Source organism: Bidens hawaiensis, unplaced genomic scaffold, assembly GCF_021521415.1.
Source record: "Bidens hawaiensis isolate Kalapana, Puna unplaced genomic scaffold, B.hawaiensis_p1.1 tig00032050_1, whole genome shotgun sequence".
In the NCBI taxonomy this organism is placed as follows: Eukaryota; Viridiplantae; Streptophyta; class Magnoliopsida; order Asterales; family Asteraceae; genus Bidens; species Bidens hawaiensis.
The window spans coordinates 74843-97785 of record NW_027505233.1 but is presented as its reverse complement, the minus strand read 5'-3'; the positions used below and the strand labels follow the sequence as shown (position 1 = coordinate 97785).

Below are 22943 nucleotides of genomic sequence, written 5' to 3'. Positions count from 1 at the left end.
CTTGTACCGCCTTGTAACATTAGACCCAAATAAAACCTGCCACAAATATCAATAAAAGTAGAGGTCAAATAAGGCCTGTAAATGAACCGCTCGTTTATGTTCTTTATATAAACAAACATAAAAATAAAGAAATATAGCCCTGCTTGTGGTGCGCACATATGATGTATATATGTGTGAACCCTCGGGTGGGCAAAAGTGAAATTGCACTAATTTTGACGTTATTTTACTAATCTTGTGAAAATAACGTTAAAAGTGACGGACGGTTAATCAGGCATCATGTAGTGGCGTTGATAGCCGAAAGACAAGGGTACATGCACCGATCAGCCGGTGTCCCGATGATTGAGTGCTATGTGCCTTATGTCCAAGGCTTGATGCAAAACTACTATCGAGCCGGGGGTCTCACCGAAAGCAGCCTCTCTATCCTTATAGGGTAGAGGTAAGGCTGTCTACATCTTACCCTCCTCAGACCCTACCATAGCTTTGCTATTGGTGGGATATACTGAGTACGATGATGATGATGATGATGATGATGATGATGATGATGATGATGATGATGAAAATAAAGAAATAAACAGACAAACTTTGTTCATTTCGTTAAGCGAACAAACATGTACACGTCTTGTCTTGTTCATTCATTTATATCCGTGAACATTCATGTATGTTTGTTCGTTCGCTTAAATTCATTTTATGTTCGCTTGTTTACATTCATTAGTTGTATTGTTAAGTTCTTGTGTTTACGTTCGTTAGTATATTCATTTGAAAGCTATAGGCCCCTTACAGTTTACTCTAGTTTTAATGACTTTGTAGGTTCAACAGATTGTTGTTCACGTTTACTTTCAATTGGGTTTAATTCAATTATGTCTGTAAATCTATTTCAGTTATGTTCGTTTGTTTACGTCCGTGAACCGTTCATTTATACTATTAACGAACGAACGTGTTCATTTTCTTAACTAACAAACACGAGGAAAAAAAACGTGCATGTTTAGCTGTTTGTGTTTGTTCGTTAGTTCAGTTAAAAGTTAAAACAAACTAACACAAACATGCTCCATTTGTGTTCGATTGATTCGTTTATAGACCTATGTCAAATGCAAAATTTACTAAAAATTGTTGACAACACAAATGTGAAGAATACAAAAAAATAAAGTAAAAAAAAAACATAAACCTGAAGGTGGAAAACGTCAGACTTTGCACCATGAGATACAAATATGTCATCTTCCTCAATGCCAAGATTTGCATAGAAAGTTGAAGCAAGTTGAGCTCTCATTTGCTGAAAATTTGAACGACATAAATGTTAATTAACTACCATCTCAAGGTAATAAACAATATCACAAGTATAACCAGCAAAAATATTAATTATGCATACCTTTTCACCTTGTTCAGAGCCACCGATAACACAACAGTATTATTCCATTTCATCAAACATGTTTAGGGCTGCAGTATTATTCCATTTCATCAAACATGTTTAGAGCTGCAGTACCCAAGCAAATAGAGCATTAAAACAAAAAAAAGCATGTAGAACATTAGGCAAAGCGTGTTTTCACACTAACAAAATTTATCCATGTTCATATATGATTGTCAAATTCCAAACAATTCAATTTAAAAAAGCCATTATAACTGTTGAAATACTAAAAGAACACAATTGTAAAAATTCAAAATACATGCATACTTGCAACTATAGTAGTAAAAGTATTAGGGGTATAAAAAGATTACCTGTCTATGCCGAACACGGAAATAATTCGCGGGCGTTGTAACATTTACATGTTGCCAATTATGATTCATGTGTTGAAACCTTGAAAAGGAGAATCCAAATGGTTTTCAAAGAGTCATCCAATCGATCTGTATATGTTTTAGTGGCTGTTAATGATTTGTATCAAGTAAATTAATAGTTGAGTAGTCTTTAGACAACAATCTCTTCGAGATATGTTATCTGATCATGAGGAATTATTAAACTATAAATATATAGTAGTAAAATGTAAAACACAAATAAAGTAAAGTTAGAACATATAAAACAATATGCTTTCTGATGAAACAACAATATTAGAATAAAAAACAATCACATAATTATATAATTGTGACACAATTATATAAAGTAAATATAAATTATTGAAATAGCATTTAAAAGACAACATTCTTTACATTTCTGTGATTTCTTGTTGTTAACATATTTGATGTGTTGTGAAACCGATTTTAATCCTTCATGGGACTAAACTGAAAATAGCAGTAAAATGTAAAACCCATATAAAGTAAACCTAAACCATATGAAACATAATATGAAAATGAACGTAAATCATAGCAATACCCAGTACTCATTTTGGAAAAATCATTTAGAATCATCACAAACAAATTTGTAATAAATAATAATATATTATTATGCAGGAATAAAAATTATATATTTAATATGAGATGATTAAAAAGTAAACGGCTTACAGTAGCACGAGATGGAGGATTGGCAGGCTGTGATTGCTGGTATTTCAAGATCGTCCGATCAAAGATGTAATCAAACTGAAAGCCTGAATACATTGATAGAATACATTAATCCCTAAAATCATAAACAGATATAAACATTTATCCGATTAAATATAGAAACATAAACAGATTTATAATAAATTTATCAGGAAGACATAAACAAAAAACAATCCAACAGATATACAACTGATGTAAACAATAACTCGATACGAACAAAAATCGTATAAAACCCAAAGTCGATTAAACGTAAATTGCTGAAGATATTGAATATCCAGCATATTATCAATTAAAAGCATAAATCTTTTAGAACCATAAATTGTTTAAAACCCTAAGCTGATTAAACCTTAATCGAAAAAAGTATTGATTATTCAACAATACACTAAATTATATTTCGTTTAGAACTGAGAATACCTGATACATGCGTGATTAGAAGGGTAGGTCGATTAGAAATCGATGTTATGAGATTGGCGGTGCGATATGGTTGTGTTTCACTTTATAAAAAAGCCAAAAATAACAAATTATGTTGTGACTACCAATAGTCACCACATGAACACTTGCCATCACTAAAATGATGATACCTAAAAGGATCTCTCAAAACAATTCTTCGTCTTTCGATATTGCTTATAAACTTGAAAACCGAATGACAATCAACACAAACCCGAAGGTTCTTAAATATCTGCAAATCTGAACCTTTAGGTGTCTTCATCAATCCATATGCAAGTGCCAACCTCTCACTATGCTTCCATAAATGATCCTCCTTTTGTTCCTCATCAACATCTTGCAATGCAAAACTTGTATCAGCAACATAACCAGCTTCTTGTATCATCTTCTTCAAATCATTCAGTTTACCATAGATCTTATCACTCTCGTAGTCTGATTTATCCCCAATCGCAAAAGAACTAACCGTTCGCTTTATTTTAATCCAACTACACGCAGGTTTTTTCTTCACATTACTAGTTTCCATTTCCACCCTCAGATCATGAACCGCATCCCATTTCCCAGTAGTCGCACACACATTTGAGTATAAAACAAAAGCCGAATCATCCAAAGGGTTTGACTCAAGAAGATGGTCAGCCGCTTGTTTTCCAAGCTCTGAATTTCCATGGATTCTACACGCCGCCAGCAAGCGCCACCACACAAAGTCATTTGGTGGGACCGGCATTTTGTTAATAAAATTTTCAGCTTCTAGAAGCCTCCCCGATCTCCCAAGAAGATCGATTATGCAAACACAATGCTCGATCCCAACATCGACCCCAAATTTTGTAGACATCATAGAGTAATATTCAAGACCCTCATCTACTAAACCTCCATGACTACATGCAGATAAAATAGCAACAAACGTAACATGATCGGGCTGCAATCCTGTGTGCACCATCTCATGGAAGGCTTCACGGGCTTTCTCAAAATGTCCATGTCTAGCAAAAGCTGATATCAATATGTTCCACAACACACGTGGTCTTGCACTTGGTTCTGGAAGCAATTTTAATACATCATTTATCTCGCCACATTTCGCATACATGTCGGTTATATGTGTCATGACATATTGGTACGAGTCAAACCCGAACTTGACAGTCAAACTGTGAAGTTGTTGACCTTCTTCAAGTGTAGATAAGTTAGCAGCTGCAGCAAGAGCTGCAGAATAGCTAAACTGGTCCAAACGTATCCCGCTTTTGTTCATCTCTGAGAATCTTTTCAAAGCCTCTTCTCCATGACCGTTATGAACATTTGCAGCAACCATCGCGTTCCATGAAACATAATCCTTGTTTACAGATCCATAAAATATATGTTTACTTGAATCAAGATCATTACACTTTCCATACATTGTAATAAGAGAGTTCCTTATTGAAGAGGTAGGTCCCAGCAGAGCCCAGTTGGACCCACAGGACTCACCTTGAAGAGAGACGTCTGCGCAGAAACCAACTGGATCCGCAGGACCCACCATGCTCAGAGACGTGACGTCCTTACGCGCAGTACGCAAGCTGTTCCCGCAGAAAATGCCTCCCAATGGTGAAGTACTCCGCCTGTTCCCGCAGCTGCGGATACAAGCCATCAGGGAAGGCCACCCGCGCAGCAAGGCTACACGCACAAGGCACTTAGCTCTCAATAATTCAGTAGTCACCTGAAGGAATGAGCAAAGCCGGGAACAATCCCGCACAAAGGCGGGAGGGGGAATACTCCCGCCCAAATGAGCCAGTCCGTACGATACTGGAAGATCTTTTGTACTGTACCTGACGAGAGGTATGGGCAAAAGATCTGACCAGAGATACGACAGCCCATTGACAACAGTATGGCGAGCAGCATGCTCTTGTACTGTATGTCACTATTAGCCGCTACCTACTCACCAACTCCTGTCATACCACGTGCATAGCCTGCAGTTGGTGGAAAAGGAATAGTACACAGCAGGCTTGGTCACTGTCAGCCGCTGCCTACCCACCAACTACCAGCATGGCACGTGCGTAGGCCACAGTTGGTAGAACAGGAATACTATTCAGCCGGCTACACCTTCTTGGAAACCTACCTTCGGCTATAAATACCCCAAATGGTATGATCATCTCATCTTATCTTGTATCTTACATCTTATACCTGATATCTGCTCTAGCAATCTCTTAATATACACTTATATTCAAGAGCAATCTAGTCTGATTCTCACGCCGGAGGGTGGTCACAAGGAGGTACCCCCCCCCCCCCCTTCTCAGTGACGAGCTCACGGTGTCTGTTTTGCAGGTTATCAGAAGAACCATCTTTGCCGGGTCTAACCCCTCGTGGGAAACATCTATTTAACCCCCAGATTATCCGTAATCTGCCTGGGGTCAATTAGTGTTTCTTCATTGGCGCCATCCGTGCATAAAAGCTAGAACTTCATTTCTTTTCAGTTTTTTCAAACTTTTGGAAAGATGGTTAAAGAAACTCCGGTAACCACAACCCCAGCTACTGAGGGGAATACCGGCGACTACACAGTTTTTACGAACACTACCCCATTTACCCAAGCTGGGGCAAGTGCAGTAAATAATCGCTCACTGGGATTCACCGATACCCAGTTAGAGAGACAACGAACGAGGCTCCCCGCCAAACACTCGATGAAGTTAAGGCATGGGCGGAAGCACGTCAAAAAGAATTCCAAGCCGAGTTAGATGAACGCTTACGTTCACTCCAACAGCCTGAGGAATTCGGAGAGTACTGGGACAATGATTCGGAGGAATCCGATAGTGACGCAAACCCTCGTCATAGGGCGAAAGGGAAGCGTAAGGTAACGGACTCCCAACCGAGAAGGCGTTTTGGAGAAACCTTCAAACCAAAAAACGCAGATGGAAACCCACGTGACTTCTCCAAAACATTTACACCAACTGCTGCAAAGGCGGGAACGTCCAAATTTGCAAGGGACATTGCGGAAGCAATCGTCCCAAAAAGTGCCAAACAGATGTCCAACATCGGCACTTACGATGGTATATCTGATCCAGACGATCATTTGAACAGGTTCATAGCGGGGGCAACCGTCAGTAGTTGGACGGAACCTACGTGGTGTTACATGTTCCAAATGACGCTTGTTGGGGCAGCTAGAGCGTGGTTCGATCGTCTACCGGTCCACCACATCTACGATTGGGAAGACTTCCAGCAAAAATTTAGCCAACACTTCAGCCAACAAAGAAAGTATACCGAAGAGCAATGGACAATCCTCAAATGCATTCGAGAGGAAGATGAATCTTTGCCAGACTTCATCACTCGCTTCAACTCAAAGAAGCTAAGTCTGGGTAATATTAGCGAAGATCTTGTTCGCGCTGCTTTCATCCAGGGCGCAAACGACCCAGAGCTCATCCGCACCTTAACGGGTAAAGATGGCATGCCATCCACATGGGATGCCATCATGACAGCAGCTAAACGCTTTGCGGAAACGGAGAAGCAACTGGGTAGAGATCTCCCCCAGAGCACAAACCTCTACACCCAGAAAACAAGAGAAGACAACGTCCTTACCGCCCGACTAAACAAAAAGCGGAAGCTAGGCATTTGGCAGTCAAGGGTAAACTTTGACACCTCATCCGGCTTGCAACATCGGTTAAGCGGAAGGGATAACGTACAGTCGAACCAGAACTCCAGATGGACGCCACTCACCAAAAGCGTCACCGAGATATTCGCTACTGAGGAGCTCCCATGGCCAAAGGCTCCAATAATCCGACATCGTCACAATGCTGATCGGAGCAAATACTGTGACCTTCACAGGACAAAAGGCCACAACACTGAAGAATGCACAGACGTAAAGGACATCGTCGAAGCATTTGTCAGAGATGGGACGCTCGCACACCTCGTGGCGTAACGTATGCTGAGCAGGCTGATGCGTGTAGAACCCCAGCTGGAGAAAACACGAATAAAATTGCAGCTTCAATGCCGGAGACTACATACTGCGTAAACAACGAGATCCCGAACCAGGTGCATATCGGCTCGATGGCACTCCCATCCCAACAACATGGAAGGGAGCTCAATTACACAGTTTGCATGTAGATCAATTCCAAATTTGTAAAGAAAAGGCCCAGAGCCACTTCTAATGGAAATGATTCTCCTTAGAACATCGACGCTGATGATTTTACATTTATAATTATGAACTTTCCACACGAAGATGCCGGTACTCACAGCATAATTACGTGGAAAGTCGTTGCGTGGGGAAGGCGGCAAAACCCGCATAAACCCAAAAAACGGTAAACCTTCACGCAGGTCAGTTAAAGGTAAAGTTCAGTCATCCCACTAAATGAAAGTGCCGGTCTATCCGCACGAATCATGATAGAGGAAACTGAACACTAACCTATTAACAACCGCGCGGCGAACGGTTAATTTATTCAACACTGATGCCGGTACTCACCGCATAATTACGTGGAAAGTCGTTGCGTGGGGAAGGCGGCAAAACCCGCATAAACCCAAAAAACGGTAAACCTTCACGCAGGTCAGTTATAGGTAAAGTTTAGCCATCCTACTAAGTGCAAGTGACGGTCTTACCCGCACAATCACGAACGATGAAGCAAAACTTCAACCTATTATCTACCACGTTCAAAGGTTAACTTATTCTAAACACTTAGAAAATTTCAAAGGAAAAGATGAGGAAAACTTCCACGCAGGTCAGATATAGGTAAAGTTTAGCCATCCTACTAAGTGCAAGTGACGGTTTTATCCGCACAATCATGAAAGAGGACGCAAAACTTTAACTTATTATCTACCACGTTGAAAAGTTAAATTATCTAAGTACTAAAGAAATTGCTAAGTTAAATCAGAATATGCGTGAAATAAACAAGGCAAGGGATTGGCAAATAATCTTTATTCCATCGAAATTCAATTATTACAAAGATTGCTGGGTATATACCCGCATACAAAAGAAGCTATACAAAAATAAAAATCTACTCTAATGGTGGAAAGGGATCTTCAAGATCAAGCCTCAGGACCACTACCACTTGGACCCGCACCATCAACAGAGTGTGGCGGTTCAAGGAAAGCTTTAAGGATAGCTAGCCCATCATCAGCAGCGGCAACTTCGTTTACCTTCTCCACCACCGGATGCGGGAAGGCGGCATACTGATTCACTGCTTGGTCGTATAAAGCTTCAGTATCCACATCAAATAAAGGGAAGTTGGAAGGCGGGATGCCTTTCTCAACGAACCCTAGACCAAGCAGGAAGCCGGCCTTTTCCCCATCCTCATGAGAAGCGTTGAGGGCTGCGCTCATAGCATCGTCATAAGACGTATCCGTGAAGACCCGATGCACAACCTACAAGAAAAAATACAAGTATCAAAACGTTTTCTATTTACAAAGAAAAGTGTAAAGACATTATGAAGTTAAGCTTACCTGAGACAACGCTTCTCGAAGAAGCCATTCCTTGGTAACCAGAGCTTCCTGGAGGGCAGCTTGAGCTTGGGTACGGGCGCGTTCGGCTTCACTTTTGTTGAGGTTGACAAGCAACACTTCTTTAGCCGCAGTCTTTCCAACGCCCTTTAGCTTCCGCTCAGTCTGGTCAAGCACCCCCCTCTGGTCCAGGATCTCTTGGAGCTTCTTCGCGTCTTCCATCGCCAAGGCATCATGAGCCTGTTGGAGCGCCTCTAGTTTGGCTTTAAGTTCCTCATTCTCGAGGCGTAGAGGCTCAGCAACAGCTTCAGCCTTGGTGGCCCTCTCGGTTGCGTTCCGTGCAGTTTCCTTAGCCAGCCGAAGCTGTTCGTTAACAGCTTGGGCAGCCTTGAAACGGGCCTCGAGCCGGGCCTGAACTTCAACCTCGAGGGCCTTGAAGGCCTTCTCCTTCTCCGCAGCAGCGGCGGAGAGCCTCCTATTCTCCTCCCGGACAGCCCGCGCCTGAGCTACTTCTTGGATACGAGCTGCTTTTAACTTGTCGTTTTCACGACAAAGCAGCTCGACGCGCGGCTGCATCCAGGCCAGGAGAACCCGAAGCTCATTGGTTAGCCTACCCTCCTGGTAGCTAGCCATGGCTTCCCCCAACGCACCACTGGGAGCTGCGTGACGAGCCCACTCCACGCACTCCACAGGTGTGCGAAGGGTTGTTCCTCGGCGGATGTTCCATCGTGGAACATACACTTCATTGGAATCCGACACTGCAAAAAACAAAAAGCAGTTAATAAAAGATGATATATAAAAAAAAAAAAAAAAAAAAAAAAAAAAAAAAAAAAGAGGCCAAAAGAACCCTACGCACCGTAGGGTCAACAACAGGCCGATAGCCGCCAAACCCATCACCTGAACCCAAGGGAAATCCGTCCAAGAGGTCAGGCAGATGGGAAGGAGGCAGAGGTTGGCGAGAAGCCCCAAGCGTACCTGAAGGATCGGCCGTCGTTGCCGATGACGGAGGAGGCATGGTGAAGGCCGCCGCGGTAGTAGAAACCAGCGGAGGTGAACTCACTGTAGGTGAACTCACAACCGTGGTCGCCGCTGCGGAGGAGTCCGCAGAAAAAGTAACCGCCGGCTCAGTGAAAGATGCGGTAAATATGGCACTGACAGCCGGCGGTGATGTCATCACAGCTGGAACAGTTGGCTCAACGGAGTGAGCAACTGAACCAACGGAAGCAGGCGCAGCCGCCTGGGTCGTCGCCTCAGGTAGGCTGACCAAGCCTACCGTCATGGGTCCGGAGGTACTCCTCCCCGCTCCACCCTGGAATGCGGTAGCATCCACGCCTGCACAAGGAAGATAAGTATTGATGATGGAAAGCTATGAAGTTAAAAATAAAGGAAGTTTGTACTTACGGGTTTTCTTGAGCCTAAAAGTGCGGACAGGCGGGGACGAACCCGATGGAGCCGGCCTCTTTACGCCGCTCACCGTCGCCATCCTGGGCTCTCCGGAGGTGACAGTCGTCGCAGCCTCCGGAGCAGTGGTCTTATCACCACCAGGGTTCCCCGCCACCTCCTCGCTCTCGGTCTCTGAATCAGACCGATGCGCCGGATCGGCAGTGGAGGCTACCTTCGCCTTCCCCTTCCCGCCGGCAGCCTTCTTCTTCCGCACCAACGGAGGACCATCTGCGGATTCCTCATCAGAACACAAGATTAGAGGAATTCCAGCAGAGGTTTCAGCATTGAGGGGTCGAGGGTTGAATAACGCCTTACCTGGCCGCCTGGCGCTCAGGATCTCGTGGCCTGGCGGGTAGACCTCCACGAACCGTTCCGCCGTCTGTTCAAGGATGGGCAACTCGTTCTCATCTAGAGCACGAGTACCCATCCGAGCGGGACTATCAGCCTCCCGCGGATACAGGAGCGACTGCAAGTCGTTCCCCTCTGAAATAAAAGAAAAACAGTTAGAAGACAAACCTATATAAACAAAGAAGACAGAGCATACCGTAAGGGACAGAGTTCAAACCGTATTCAAGGACGATCGGGATCTTTTGCGCCTCCGCATCCTTCCACACCCGGCTCATCCCGAGCATCACCATCCCGGACTCCGCAAAGCGGTAAACTGGAGATTGGACTCGGGATATCTTTGAGAACCATTCCGCCTCCTGGTAGTTGGAGGCGTGAAGGCTGGGAAGTGCTTGCCCATTCTTGAACTTCATGGCAAGGGGGATGGCGCGAGCGGAGATAAAAAAGAACTCCCGCTTCCATGAACGAAGACTGCGCTCGGTTGCGCAAATCTTCAAACCCTTGATCCGGGTTATCAGAGTATACCACCCCTGGATGCACCTCCAAGAGTAGAAGGTCATCAGGCGGTCGACGAAGGGCTCAACGCCCAGAATCCGGCACACCCACTCGAAGTGGCGAATCTTCGCGATCGCCATCGGGTGCACCTCGGTCAGGTGTACACCGTGCCTCTTAAGGACACGGTACACAAACTTTGTCAAAGGGAACCTAAGATTCCCATAGACAAAGAATGCGGCATATACCCCGATCTTGCCTCTGGGGGCATCATACACCGTCTGATGAGGTTCAGGAAACTCAGGCTCGAGAGACTCGAGCATGAACTTCCTGACGATGTACTGATATAGATCGACAGGCAGAGCACACTGGCACTCGCCAGCAGTACTCTTGTCATCCTTGTCGGACGTGGATGACGGGTGCTCGGCGTACACCCCAGCCTCCTGGGCTGTAGCCTCAAGATCGTGAACAGAAGACATCTTGCAGGTATGAAAAAGAGAATGATTTCAAGAGAATGCTCGACTGAAAGGGTGAGTATTCGCCGGAAATCGTTTTGAAGATGAAGAGAAAAGTGAAAATGTGGATTACAAAGGACCCTCTCCCCCTTTATATACTAATCGCAATTAATGCGATGAATTTAATGCGGAAGAGAGAGAAATCGCAGGTGCAATGAAACTATGACACGTGGCAAAAAGCAAGCTGGCAACAGCTGTTAAAAGGACGCGTGCCAGTAATTTCGCGGCCACGCGCCCGAAAATTCTCGCCCACACGCCTGAAAAAGCGCCTGGAATGACCATATACTGTCAAGTCGCCATAACGTCCTGCACGTCCTGACACTGTCAGAAGAAACCGTCGGACGACGTTTCAATAGTTTGGACTGTTCTTATCCTTTCACCAACTCTTCGAATTTCAAAAAATTCAAAAAGATTCAAAAGTAAGCGGGAAAATAACCCTTACCTTGGCAACTAAGTAACTGTAAGGCAGGTGCGAGTACAGTGTTAAGGCAAAACCCTTCACATACTTAGCACCTGCAGGGAATTGAAGCCAAGAATACCTCGGCGACCAAGTAACTATAAGACGGGTGCGGGTACAGTGTTAAGGCAAAACCCTTCACATACTTAGCACCCGCAGGGAATGGACGCCAGGAATACCTTGGAAGTAAAATAACCGTAAGACGAGTGCGGGTACAGTGTCAAGGCAAAACCCTTCACATACCTAGCACTCCGCAAGGAATTGAAACCAAGAAGGATCTTCTGGGCAATGCTTGCGGAAATGGGAATAACATCCCCGCATAGCGGGAACGTCGAGAACTACATTGTTTGAAGCTCCAAGATGGAATTGGTGGGTTTAACATAATTGATCACTATGTTCAAAACTACCAAAACCTCATGGAGAATCCACACAAGTGTGACTCAACGCTCCTGACTTGCGAGGAGGTTACAGACCTACCCGCATCATACCCAAAGATCAAGCAGGAAAGTCGGGAATTTCTGCAAGTGACATAAGGACTTCCGCGGGAAGAATCCCCATGGAAAACCTTAAAACTAAACCCTTTTCAAAAACCCTTTGCTTAAGTCCAAAAGTTCACCTCACTTATTAAACACTCATGAGAAGAACATTGGACTGGGGGGACTTGAAGAGGTAGGTCCCAGCAGAGCCCAGTTGGACCCACAGGACTCACCTTGAAGAGAGACGTATGCGCAGAAACCAACTGGATCCGCAGGACCCACTATGCTCAGAGACGTGACGTCCTTACGCGCAGTACGCAAGCTGTTCCCGCAGGAAATGCCTCCCAATGGTGAAGTACTCCGCATGTTCCCGCAGCTGCGGATACAAGCCATCAGGGAAGGCCACCCGCGCAGCAAGGCTACACGCACAAGGCACTTAGCTCTCAATAATTCAGTAGTCACCTGAAGAAATGAGCAAAGCCGGGAACAATCCCGCACAAAGGCGGGAGGGGGAATACTCCCGCCCAAATGAGCCAGTCAGTACGATACTGGAAGATCTTTTGTACTGTACCTGACGAGGTATGGGCAAAAGATCTGACCAGAGATACGACAGCCCATTGACAACAGTATGGCGAGCAGCATGCTCTTGTACTGTATGTCACTATTAGCCGCTACCTACTCACCAACTCCTGTCATACCACGTGCATAGCCTGCAGTTGGTGGAAAAGGAATAGTACACAGCAGGCTTGGTCACTGTCAGCCGCTGCCTACCCACCAACTACCAGCATGGCACGTGCGTAGGCCACAGTTGGTAGAACAGGAATACTATTCAGCCGGCTACACCTTCTTGGAAACCTACATTCGGCTATAAATACCCCAAATGGTATGATCATCTCATCTTATCTTGTATCTTACATCTTATACCTGATATCTGCTCTAGCAATCTCTTAATATACACTTATATTCAAGAGCAATCTAGTCTGATTCTCACGCCGGAGGGTGGTCACAAGGAGGTACCCCCTCCCTTCTCAGTGACGAGCTCACGGTGTCTGTTTTACAGGTTATCAGAAGAACCATCTTTGCCGGGTCTAACCCCTCGTGGGAAACATCTATTTAACCCCCAGATTATCCGTAATCTGCCCGGGGTCAATTAGTGTTTCTTCACTTATATAATAATCTGAATCATAACCAGTAAGAATCACATGTGCGTGTAGTGGCATCCCATGGGTTAGAAGGTGAGTTGGCGCAGCACAAGAACTAAGCACATGAACCATGGTTATGTAGTTTGTCGGTTCATCGTGTTTTCTCATCAAGTTAAAAACCCTGATTGCATGATCTGGTTCTTCACAGTCAGCGTATCCACCAATCAGAGTGTTCCACGTCACCAAGTCACGACATGGCATCCTTTCAAAGACTCGTTCGGCTTGCCGCATCATCATGTGCTTCCCGTACATTGTAACCAACGCGTTTCCAACGATTAAGTTGTTTTGAAAGCCAGATGTGATTACTAGTGCGTGAAGAATTTTGGCTTCCGGGCATGAACAGGCAGTTAAGACACTAGCGAAAGTCACATGATTTACACTTGTTTGTCTCTCAAGCATCTGAAAAAACACCTTCAATGCATCCAGGTACTCACCCGCTTGAACATGGCCAGTTATTACTGAATTCCATAAAATTAAATCTTTCTCAGGCATCTCTTCAAACAGCTTTCTCATCTCCTTCGATCTTCTGGCTTCCGAATACATGGCCAAAAGGGTATTGCAAATAGATAAATTTAAGTCAAACCCGAGCTTGTGCACCAAGCCATGAACCGCAGCACCCCAGAGGAAACCATCCACGGAACCGCACACGGATACCAATGCAGAAAGCGTGATCGGGTCCACGTTTTCATGAACACGACGCATTAAGTTAAAGGAACGGAACGAGTCTTCGTATAAACCATTTCGTGCATTCATGGAAATCATTGAATTCCATGAAATGGTGTCGGTCACACTCATATGATCGAAAATATAGCACGCTTCTCGTACCTTATCCAAATTACCAAACATGGAGATAAGCGAGTTGTTTACTGAAAGATCGTACTCATATCCACATTTAACAACATGTCCAAGAACTTGATAACCCAACGATTCGTCTTCTAGCGACCTGATAGAACTAATCACAGTGGTGAACGTGTTCTGGTTAATATCCACATCCACATTATCTTCCCACCTCATTTTCCGATATAAGTCTATAACCTCCGTAAAATCTCCATAATCCGAGTAACCAACCATCAAAGAAGTCCACGATACCACATTCTTCTCCGGCATATTCTCAAAGATCATCCGCGCACACGAAAGAAACCCATACCCAGCGTAAAAGTTCAAAAGTGCGGTGCCAGCATATACATTATCATCCAATAACCCATTTTTGATAACCAAACTATGAATTTGAAGTCCTTGAAGTAGCATAACCCGAGAGGCGGTGCAGGCGGTTAACAAAGTGGCGAAAACGAAGGCGCTTGTTCGAAATCCTTGAACCCGCATTTGATGAAAGAAATGAAAGGCGTCTGGGTATAAAGAAACTCGAACTAGAGCGGATATGATGGTGTTCCATGTGGATTCGTTTCTGTGAGGCATTTGGTCGAACACTTGGCGGGCGTATTTGAAATTGCCGGATTTAGAGTACATGTTGATGAGGGTGTTTAGGTGGAATAGGTGATTGTTCTTTATAGAATAAGCGTGTAGTGATCTTCCAATGGTGTCGTTGGTGATGTGTGAAAAACCCTTGTGCAAGAAAGCTGAGATAAGTGGGTTGCTGTATTCATGCATCACACGACATATGGAGTTGAATGCCATCAAATCTTTGTATTTGTATGTCGGGGGTTGGGTTGTATCTATGTTTGTATTTGGAGGTGATGCCACGTCACTGCTGTTACAAATCTTTTATCTTAATTGATGACAAAACTTGTCAGTTGTCACCAATTTGTGTTTTTTTCTTTTTTTTAACATGTATGGGCCTTGATGGTTTTGCTCAGATCGAAATAGTGTATCTCGACATAATGAGTCTAACCAGTAACCTATTTAAATGATTCGTTGTTCACTTGTTCGTTAAAAGAAAACATTGTGACCCGTAATTCATTAGTTGGGCCGTAATCGCGTTTGTTTATTTTAGTTTCGTGTTGATTTGTAATTTGGGATGTGTTAGTACATTAAACAAACCGGTTAATCATTAGGTTTTGGGTCTAGGTCCGTCCAATTGGTATTGGTTGTTTGTTGTTTGTCTGGGTGATAGGCCAACAAACAACCATGTTTCACGGTTGCTGTGGGGAAGTTGCAATCAAGAAACCGTAATATACGGTTAATCACCAACTATGTTTAAAGGTCTGTTATCTATTGTCTAATGATATTGCTTCACCCATGGAGAGTCTGTTGAAAGTAGTGGCAGATGGTGTGGGGGGGCATCTTCAATTTGTGAACCAAACAGTTGATAACTACAGTGACTTTCTGCCAAAAAGTTGCTTTTAAACCTTAGTTTGTTAAAAGTCCATCTGTGTTGATAAAAGGGTAATGGTTTGGATGGGTTAAACAGGTTGAAACTCATCCCAACTTATAAGTGTACAATTTTCTAATTTGCATATTTGGATTATTATTGTAACTAATAAATATGTTACACTTCTTTTAGGCTATATGTTGTAATGTGGTGCAAATAGCATTCAAACGATCTAACATTTAGAAAGTATTGGTTTTCTAACTTCACATACAATGGCCACTCAGAACAATCTAAAAGAAATCAAACTTTTTGACAAATCTAAAGTTCCATTTATTCAAAAAGAAAACACGAAATTTATTAAAAGGTTCATTGATCTCACTTGTAGAGCTCCTTGAATCTTCTGCAGGCTTCCAACACGTTTTCCCTGTGGCCAAATGCACTGACCCTCACGAACCCTTCACCAGCAGGTCCGAACCCACTACCAGGTGTGGTTACAACATGGGTCTTCTCAAGAATCTCACTGAACACGTCCCATGAACTTTGACCGGGGAAGTGGACCCACACGTATGGCGCGTGTATTCCACCATATACTTTGAAACCTAGTGATGTAAATGTATCCACTATAATCTTTGTGTTTTCTTTGTAAAAGCCAACCACTTCATGCATAGCCTGCAACAATCAGAAAATATCTTTAGTTTTTGTAATCAGTTTTAATTAACTGTTAGTCTGTTACACGACCCGTTAGGCCCATCGATTTTCCCGTACACGATTAACCCAAAACTACATCAGTTAAACATTTGGCCTTTTATCAAGAATTCATGAATACGTGTCAACTTTCCAAATAGTAGAGGTGTAAATCGTGTTGGGTTAGCAGGTTGACGGGTTTCAGGTTGAATTCTTGAACCTTAACCCAATCCATATACTTATTTGTGTCGTGTCGTGTCGAACCTATTTATAATATGTCTTGTTCGGGTTGATCCATTTTATGTCCATTTATGGATAATGACTATATAACTAATATCTAGTGACTCAGTAACAACTTAAACAATATATAACTCCAATAATTATATGAAACTTTCTTTGTAATTTGGGTTATTTTAAATGTTTTTATGTATTTAACTCTCATTCTCATAACAAACTTGGGTTTTATTAATTAGCTCGAGATTAGAACAGGCGAATGAAATAAACGAATAATGGAAAGTTATAACTAGTAAAATAAAATTGTTCGAAATGAAAAGTAAATAAAAAGGTTCACAAGTGAAATTAATTTTACTTTTAAAGTTAATATTTATTAAAAAATTAAAAATCAAAATAATTTACCTTAAAACTTCTATAAAATCTCTTAAACGAGTTAACAAGTAAACCTGTGTTTTTAACAAGTCGTGTTCGGGTTGACAAAATTTTAAACGGGTCCATTTCACCAACAAAAAAAACGTTTTGACCCAAACCTGTTACTTAACCTAACCTACTCATAAACTAACCTCAAGACCTTCAGGAGAAAGACACGCAAGACCACCAGCTTGAGCAATATTTGATGCACCATTGAAGCCGGTACAAACAATGCGGTTAAAGTCCTTAGCCACAGGATGTCCATCTGAATATTTAAGTTCTTTCGGGACTACAGTCCAACCTAAACGGACACCAGTAAATCCAGCATACTTAGAGAAAGATGCAGTTTCAATTGCAACCTGTCACACACACAAAAAAGAACAATTATCTTAATCAGTCACAATAAAATATTATTTTTTATAAGATAGTCGTTATGGTTGTACCTCTCTGGCGCCAGGGATTTCAAAGATAGACTTAGGGGTGTCACCTGACACATACATGGCATATGCTGAATCATAAATTATGATGGACCCGTTATCCTTTGCAAAGTTGACTAATTTAATGAGTTGCTCTCTCGATGCAGCAGAGCCCGTTGGGTTGTTAGGTGAGCAGAAAAATATGATGTCAGTTCGAGAAACTTTAGATAAATCAGGGAAAAAATCATTCTCTGGAGTGCATTTCATGTATTCAATATTTGCAAACTTTTCAATATCCTTCTGGTACTGCCCTGTTTGACCAATAATCACACTTGAATCCACATAAGCCTGAAAATATGTATAAAGATTGAATATAAGATGCAGTTGTAATTTGCAAATTGACTGATTAATTCCAGAAGTAGAATCTAGTTACCGGATATGATGGATCTTGTACCGCCATTGTAACATTAGACCCAAATAAAACCTGCCACAAATAAAAAAAAGTAAAGGTCAAATAAGGCCTGGCCTGTAAATGAAACGTCCGTCTATGATCAATAATTTAATAAACAAGCAATTATGAAGATAAAATATTTTGTTCATTCGGTTAAGCAAACAAACATGAACACATGTGTTCGTTCTTTTTCATGCGCATTTGTTCATTTAAATTCATTTATGTTAGTTTGTTTACATTCATTAGTTTATTAAGTTATAAGTTAGTGTGTTGAACATTCGTTAATATATTCATTTGAAAACTACAAGCCGAATACAGTTTACTCTAGTTTTTATAGTTGTGCAGCTGTGTAGGTCCAACAAATCGTTGCTCATACCTGCCTTTTATTGGTTTTAGCTCAATTATCAATTATGTCCGTAAATCTATTTCAGCTATATTCGTTCGATTACGTTCATGAATTGATCGTTTATACTGTTAACAAACGAACATCAGTGAACACGTTCATTTTCTTAATGAACAAACAAAAGCTAAAAAATGTGTTTGTTTAGCCGTTTGTGTTGTTCGTTAGTTCGATAAAAGTTAAACAAGCGAACACGAACATGCTCCGCTTGTGTTTGTTTGATTCGTTTATAAACCTAGGTCAAATGCAAAATCTACTAAAAATTTGTTGACAACACACATGCTAAGAATACAAAAAATGAAGTAAAAAAAACCTGAAGGCGTGAAATGTCGGACTTTGCACCATCAGATACAAATATGTCGTCTTCCTCTATGCCAAGATTAGCATAGAAAGTTGAAGCAATTTGAGCTCTTAGTTGCTGAAAATATAAACGACACATATATGTTAATTAACTATCATGTGAAGGTAATAAGCAAAATCATAAGTATAACCAACAAAGCACTTAATTATGCATACCTTTTCACCTTGTTCAGCTCCATAACCACTGTAACCCTCAACAGTTGATAACCCGAGTGCTCTCTGTTAAACAGAAATATAAATAACCATAACTCAAAATGGCAAAAAAATTTCCTAGTGATTGTCGTGCCTAGTTTTGGTAAAGGTAGGATGGGATGGGGACATTTGGGTCATTTTAGAGATATAAGGTGTACTAATAACCTGGGTAGTCTTGTCTCACTATAGAGTATAAACCCTGCCTAAGTATGTTTCAGTTGTTGAGTTGTCTGTTATGTCATATTTGTGGTAAAATGTTCCGGCTTATTTTTAGCACTTTTGATCAGTTTTGCAGTTTTGGTACAGATCAATTCTAAAAGTCAATCACTCAATTGTATGAAGGGTACTAACAAAGAGCCAACAATGTTCTTCACGACCTGTTAAAATTTACCAAGACTCGTAGAGGGGAAGTCAAGTTTAACAGCCAATGCTATTTGGTGCAATTCATTGAAAAAATGTGAAAGTTGTTTTTCAAAAGGCTAACAATAATCAGGAAGACCTATAAAATTCAGCTGAAACTTAACAGCCAACGCTACTTGGAACAACAATGATTGAGGACAAATTTGGAAATTTTGAAAAGGACATGAAATAATAGGTTTTATTAAGAATGCAGGATATTGATCTGCAAAGGCTGATTGAAAATAGTAATGTAGAGAGCTTAGCCAGCATGAGAAACTGGTTGCAAATGGTAATCATACGGGTCAACAATATCTATGACTAACAGTGTGTGCGAAATCAAAGAATGAGTCATCAAAAGCATTGGCAGGATTTTGTACGTTATCAATACAGTCAAGTTTAGTTTTGCAATGGGCAACATTATGGTATTCATATACGGGATACTATGAAAGAAGGATGGAACAAAGTCAAGAAGGAATTATGAGAACAATTACAACATGAGGTATAACTGGTATGTAGGGGTGCAAACGAGCCAAGCCGCTCACAAGCTGCTCGAACTCGGATCATAAAAAGTTGAAAACAGGTCAAGTTTTTCGAGCTCAGACCGAGCTCAAGACTCAAACAAAGCTCATTTAGTTATCGACCCCGAGCTCGAGACTTGTGTATTTTTATGTTTCGCCTCTTTTGAACTTTTATCTATTAATTTCACATTATATTGCCGAGCTCGAAACGAAGTTTGGCTCGTTTAAGGTACTACACGAGCATGAGCCAAGCTTAAGCTCGTTTAAGGCTTATCTCAAAATATATACAAATAGTTAAAAACGTACATAAATTAATTTATCAATATTAAATAAGCCAAGACTGAGCTTGAAAAGACTAGCACGAGCCAAGCTCAAGCTCCAGCTCTCGTAAGTCAAAATGAGCCTGGCTCGAGTCTAGTCGGGCTAGGTCTCGGCTCCTTTACACCCCTAGCGGTATGGTATGGTTTGGGTCAATTTTGAGGTTACGAGCAGTAGTTAAGTTTTTTAAATGTTGACTTTCTGTCCAATGTTGACCTAAAGTTCAAAAGAATGGCAAGGGGCTGGATATTTTCTTAGCCCATTTGTTTAGCCTGTTAAGTTTTTTGGGGGTTGCTTTTGTTGGGTAATTTCCAAAGTTAAAGTTTTACCTTTGTTTTGTCTTTTTTCATTCTTTACTAATATAATTTTACCAGAGAACCCCACTTCCTGAATAATCTACGGAGAATAAAAATGAAGCAGATGGTAATAATACCTTAGCCATAGCAGAAGTAATGACTTCTGGAATGGGCTCAGTAGTATCACCAATTCCAAGGCTTATCACTTGTGCATCAGGATATTTCAACATGTGTGCAGCCTTCCTTCTTCCGATCTGTAATTTATCGCACAAAAATTATATTTTAACAAGATACAGAGTTTTAACATTCACATTTAAAACTATAGGCAATATGAAACAATGAATTTAAAGACCTCTGGAAAGAGATAACCAGCTTGAAGCTTAGCAATGTTCCCATTGCGGGTAACTTTAGTCTTGTAAGCTGCAGAAATAGAATCAAATAGGTATAAGTCTAGCCAATCAAACAACAAAATGGAAATGTTATAATAAGTAAAGAATTCAGGTTTCCTCCAAAAGATGGGCAAAAAAATTTAAGAAAAGTTTTCATATATGTCAAACGAAATCCCACATTATGCAAAAGCACCAAAATAAACTAAACTACACCTACAGCAATCAACATGGATTATAATTTGACCCTTTTCATAATTTCACCAGTAGAGCGTAGATTTTTCTGTTTTGAAGCAAAACCTTTTACAATCATGTGATTTGATAAGTATGATATACAGTAGAATCGTCATCAAAGCAAAATCAACCAGTGCAGATAATTAGTAGTTTTGCTAAAAGGCTAAACCAAATCAAATATTCAAACATCACAAGTGCATAATACAAACCCCATCTATCTACTGTTTACAACCAGTTTAAGTATCAATAAACAAAAATCCATACTGGACAACCAATTAAAAATTCCGTCATAGCTCGTAAGCTTGCTGCTATAGTTTATCACAAAATGTGTATTGGTGCTGTAAATGAACCAAACGTCCGGTGAACTGTTCGAGGAAAGTTAATTTACGTTCGTTTGTTTAATAAATGAACGAACAAGAACAAGGCATTTCATTCGATTAACTAAATGAACAAACACGAACAGAGGCTATGTTCATTCAATTGTGTTTGTTTAAATCCGTTAATGTTTGTTTCTTTTTGTTTGTTCATTAAAGCTTTTTTAATGACTTTTCCAATCTTATCGTATAGATTTAAGCAAAATTATTAACAAAACAAAAAAATGAGTATTATGTGATTAATTTATGTGTAAAATTAACATACTGGTAAAAAAGACCAACACAACCTTGGTAGCAAGAGTGTTGGCAACGACCATTCTCAGTTATTCAAATGACTAAAACATTGTTTGTGTTAGTTTGTTTTTGCTATGGGTGTGCAAAAAACCAAAAAAAAAAAACAATCCAAAACTGAAAAGGCTACGAGTGTGCAAGAAACCGAAAAAACCAATCCAAAACTGAAAAAACCGAAAAATCCAAACCTTATGGTTCGGTTTTGGTTTTGAATATAATAAAAACTGAAAACCCCGAAGCGAAGGAATTTCTAGATTTTCATTCTTTTTTCTTACTTTAAGTAAATTATAAAAATTTAATAAATATATAACTTAAATATTCTTAGGCAAACTTATAATAAACAACTGGTTAAATTCTTTATACCTAAATACATTATTTTCGGCAGCCTAAAAATTTCAAACTCAAATGGCAAAAACCGAAACGAAAAGTTTAAAAAATCCAAAAACCGAAAAGTTGGGATTTTTTACTTACCGGTCTGTTCAGCCGGTGACGTGGCTACGCATTTACAGACGGCAGACTTTTTAGAAGATACCCTTACAATCTGAGTTCTGCAGCAAAAACAATAACACAATGGATGTTTATTATTATGGAGTACGTTTCGGAAGTTAACTGGCAGCTTATTATTATTATTATGTAATAGTAATACCTTGTGACTGGGAGACTATTCGGGGAGAAGATGGCGGACGACGACGATGAGAGTGAGGCTGAAGCTACGTGATTGTGGTGAAGGACAGACGAAGACATTTTGATCAACAGACAATGAAATGATTGAGGCTGCTGTTAGTAGTGCTGACTGTGAAGGCGCAGACTTCTTATTATTATTATTATGTAGTCTAGTTACAAAAACAAAACCTAATTCTCAACTTTCTTTTCTTTCACATAAACACTCCTTCACCTTTTCATTATTACATTATTTGCCTTACTTTTTTACATTTTAAGGTTTTAACTTCGCAAAGGAGATGAGTTGTTTCCTTCTTATGGTGTTCTTGGATAAATCAGACTATAAGCGTTAAAATTAATATGAAAGGTTGGCATTCTGTTTCAAAAAGGCTCACCCGAATATTGGGTAGTTTCAAACAATATTTAAGGCAGTGTAACAAATGAATCCCATGTATGATTTTTACTCTATAATGAGTTCATACGCTACTTACAAACAGTTTTAATGAATGGGTTCTATATGTAACATCTCTAAAATTTTGGGTTAAACATGTCAAGTTCAGAAGTCAAGGGGATAAAATGAAATTATGGAGTTTCAGTCACTTCGCTACGCGAAGGAATTAGAAAGAAATACTTCGTGATACGCAAAAGACAAAACATGAAAACCAAGGAAATGTTGCTTCATGTCATGCAAAAAAATCACTCACTTCATCTTCACGCAACACGAAGTAGTCACGAAGTAATCGTACAATGCAATGACACATGGCAGGTCTAGGTGTTAACACACCAAACCTATAGTACGGCTTCGCGCTATGCGATCGATATTTCACGATACGC

At 41.0% G+C, this 22943-nt stretch overlaps 2 protein-coding genes across 2 annotated transcripts; both read right to left on the bottom strand.

Annotated features, from left to right (window-relative positions):
- Positions 1-2427: 2427 nt before the first annotated feature.
- Positions 2428-14725, bottom strand: LOC143611714 (pentatricopeptide repeat-containing protein At2g03880, mitochondrial-like). Its single transcript, XM_077085878.1, has 3 exons — positions 13184-14725; positions 2878-4309; positions 2428-2510 (listed from the first exon to the last, which is right to left on the bottom strand). The coding sequence occupies exons 1-2, from the start codon at positions 14681-14683 to the stop codon at positions 2996-2998; spliced, it is 2814 nt and encodes a 937-aa protein (XP_076941993.1). The 5' UTR covers positions 14684-14725; the 3' UTR covers positions 2428-2510; positions 2878-2995.
- A 966-nt stretch (positions 14726-15691) lies between these two features.
- LOC143611712 (LL-diaminopimelate aminotransferase, chloroplastic-like) lies at positions 15692-22214 on the bottom strand. Its single transcript, XM_077085877.1, has 10 exons — positions 22096-22214; positions 21921-21997; positions 20517-20584; positions 20302-20418; positions 18598-18660; positions 18395-18499; positions 17664-17714; positions 17258-17578; positions 16967-17173; positions 15692-16154 (listed from the first exon to the last, which is right to left on the bottom strand). Exons 1-10 carry the CDS (start codon positions 22191-22193, stop codon positions 15861-15863), a joined length of 1401 nt encoding a protein of 466 aa, XP_076941992.1. The 5' UTR covers positions 22194-22214; the 3' UTR covers positions 15692-15860.
- Positions 22215-22943: the final 729 nt, after the last annotated feature.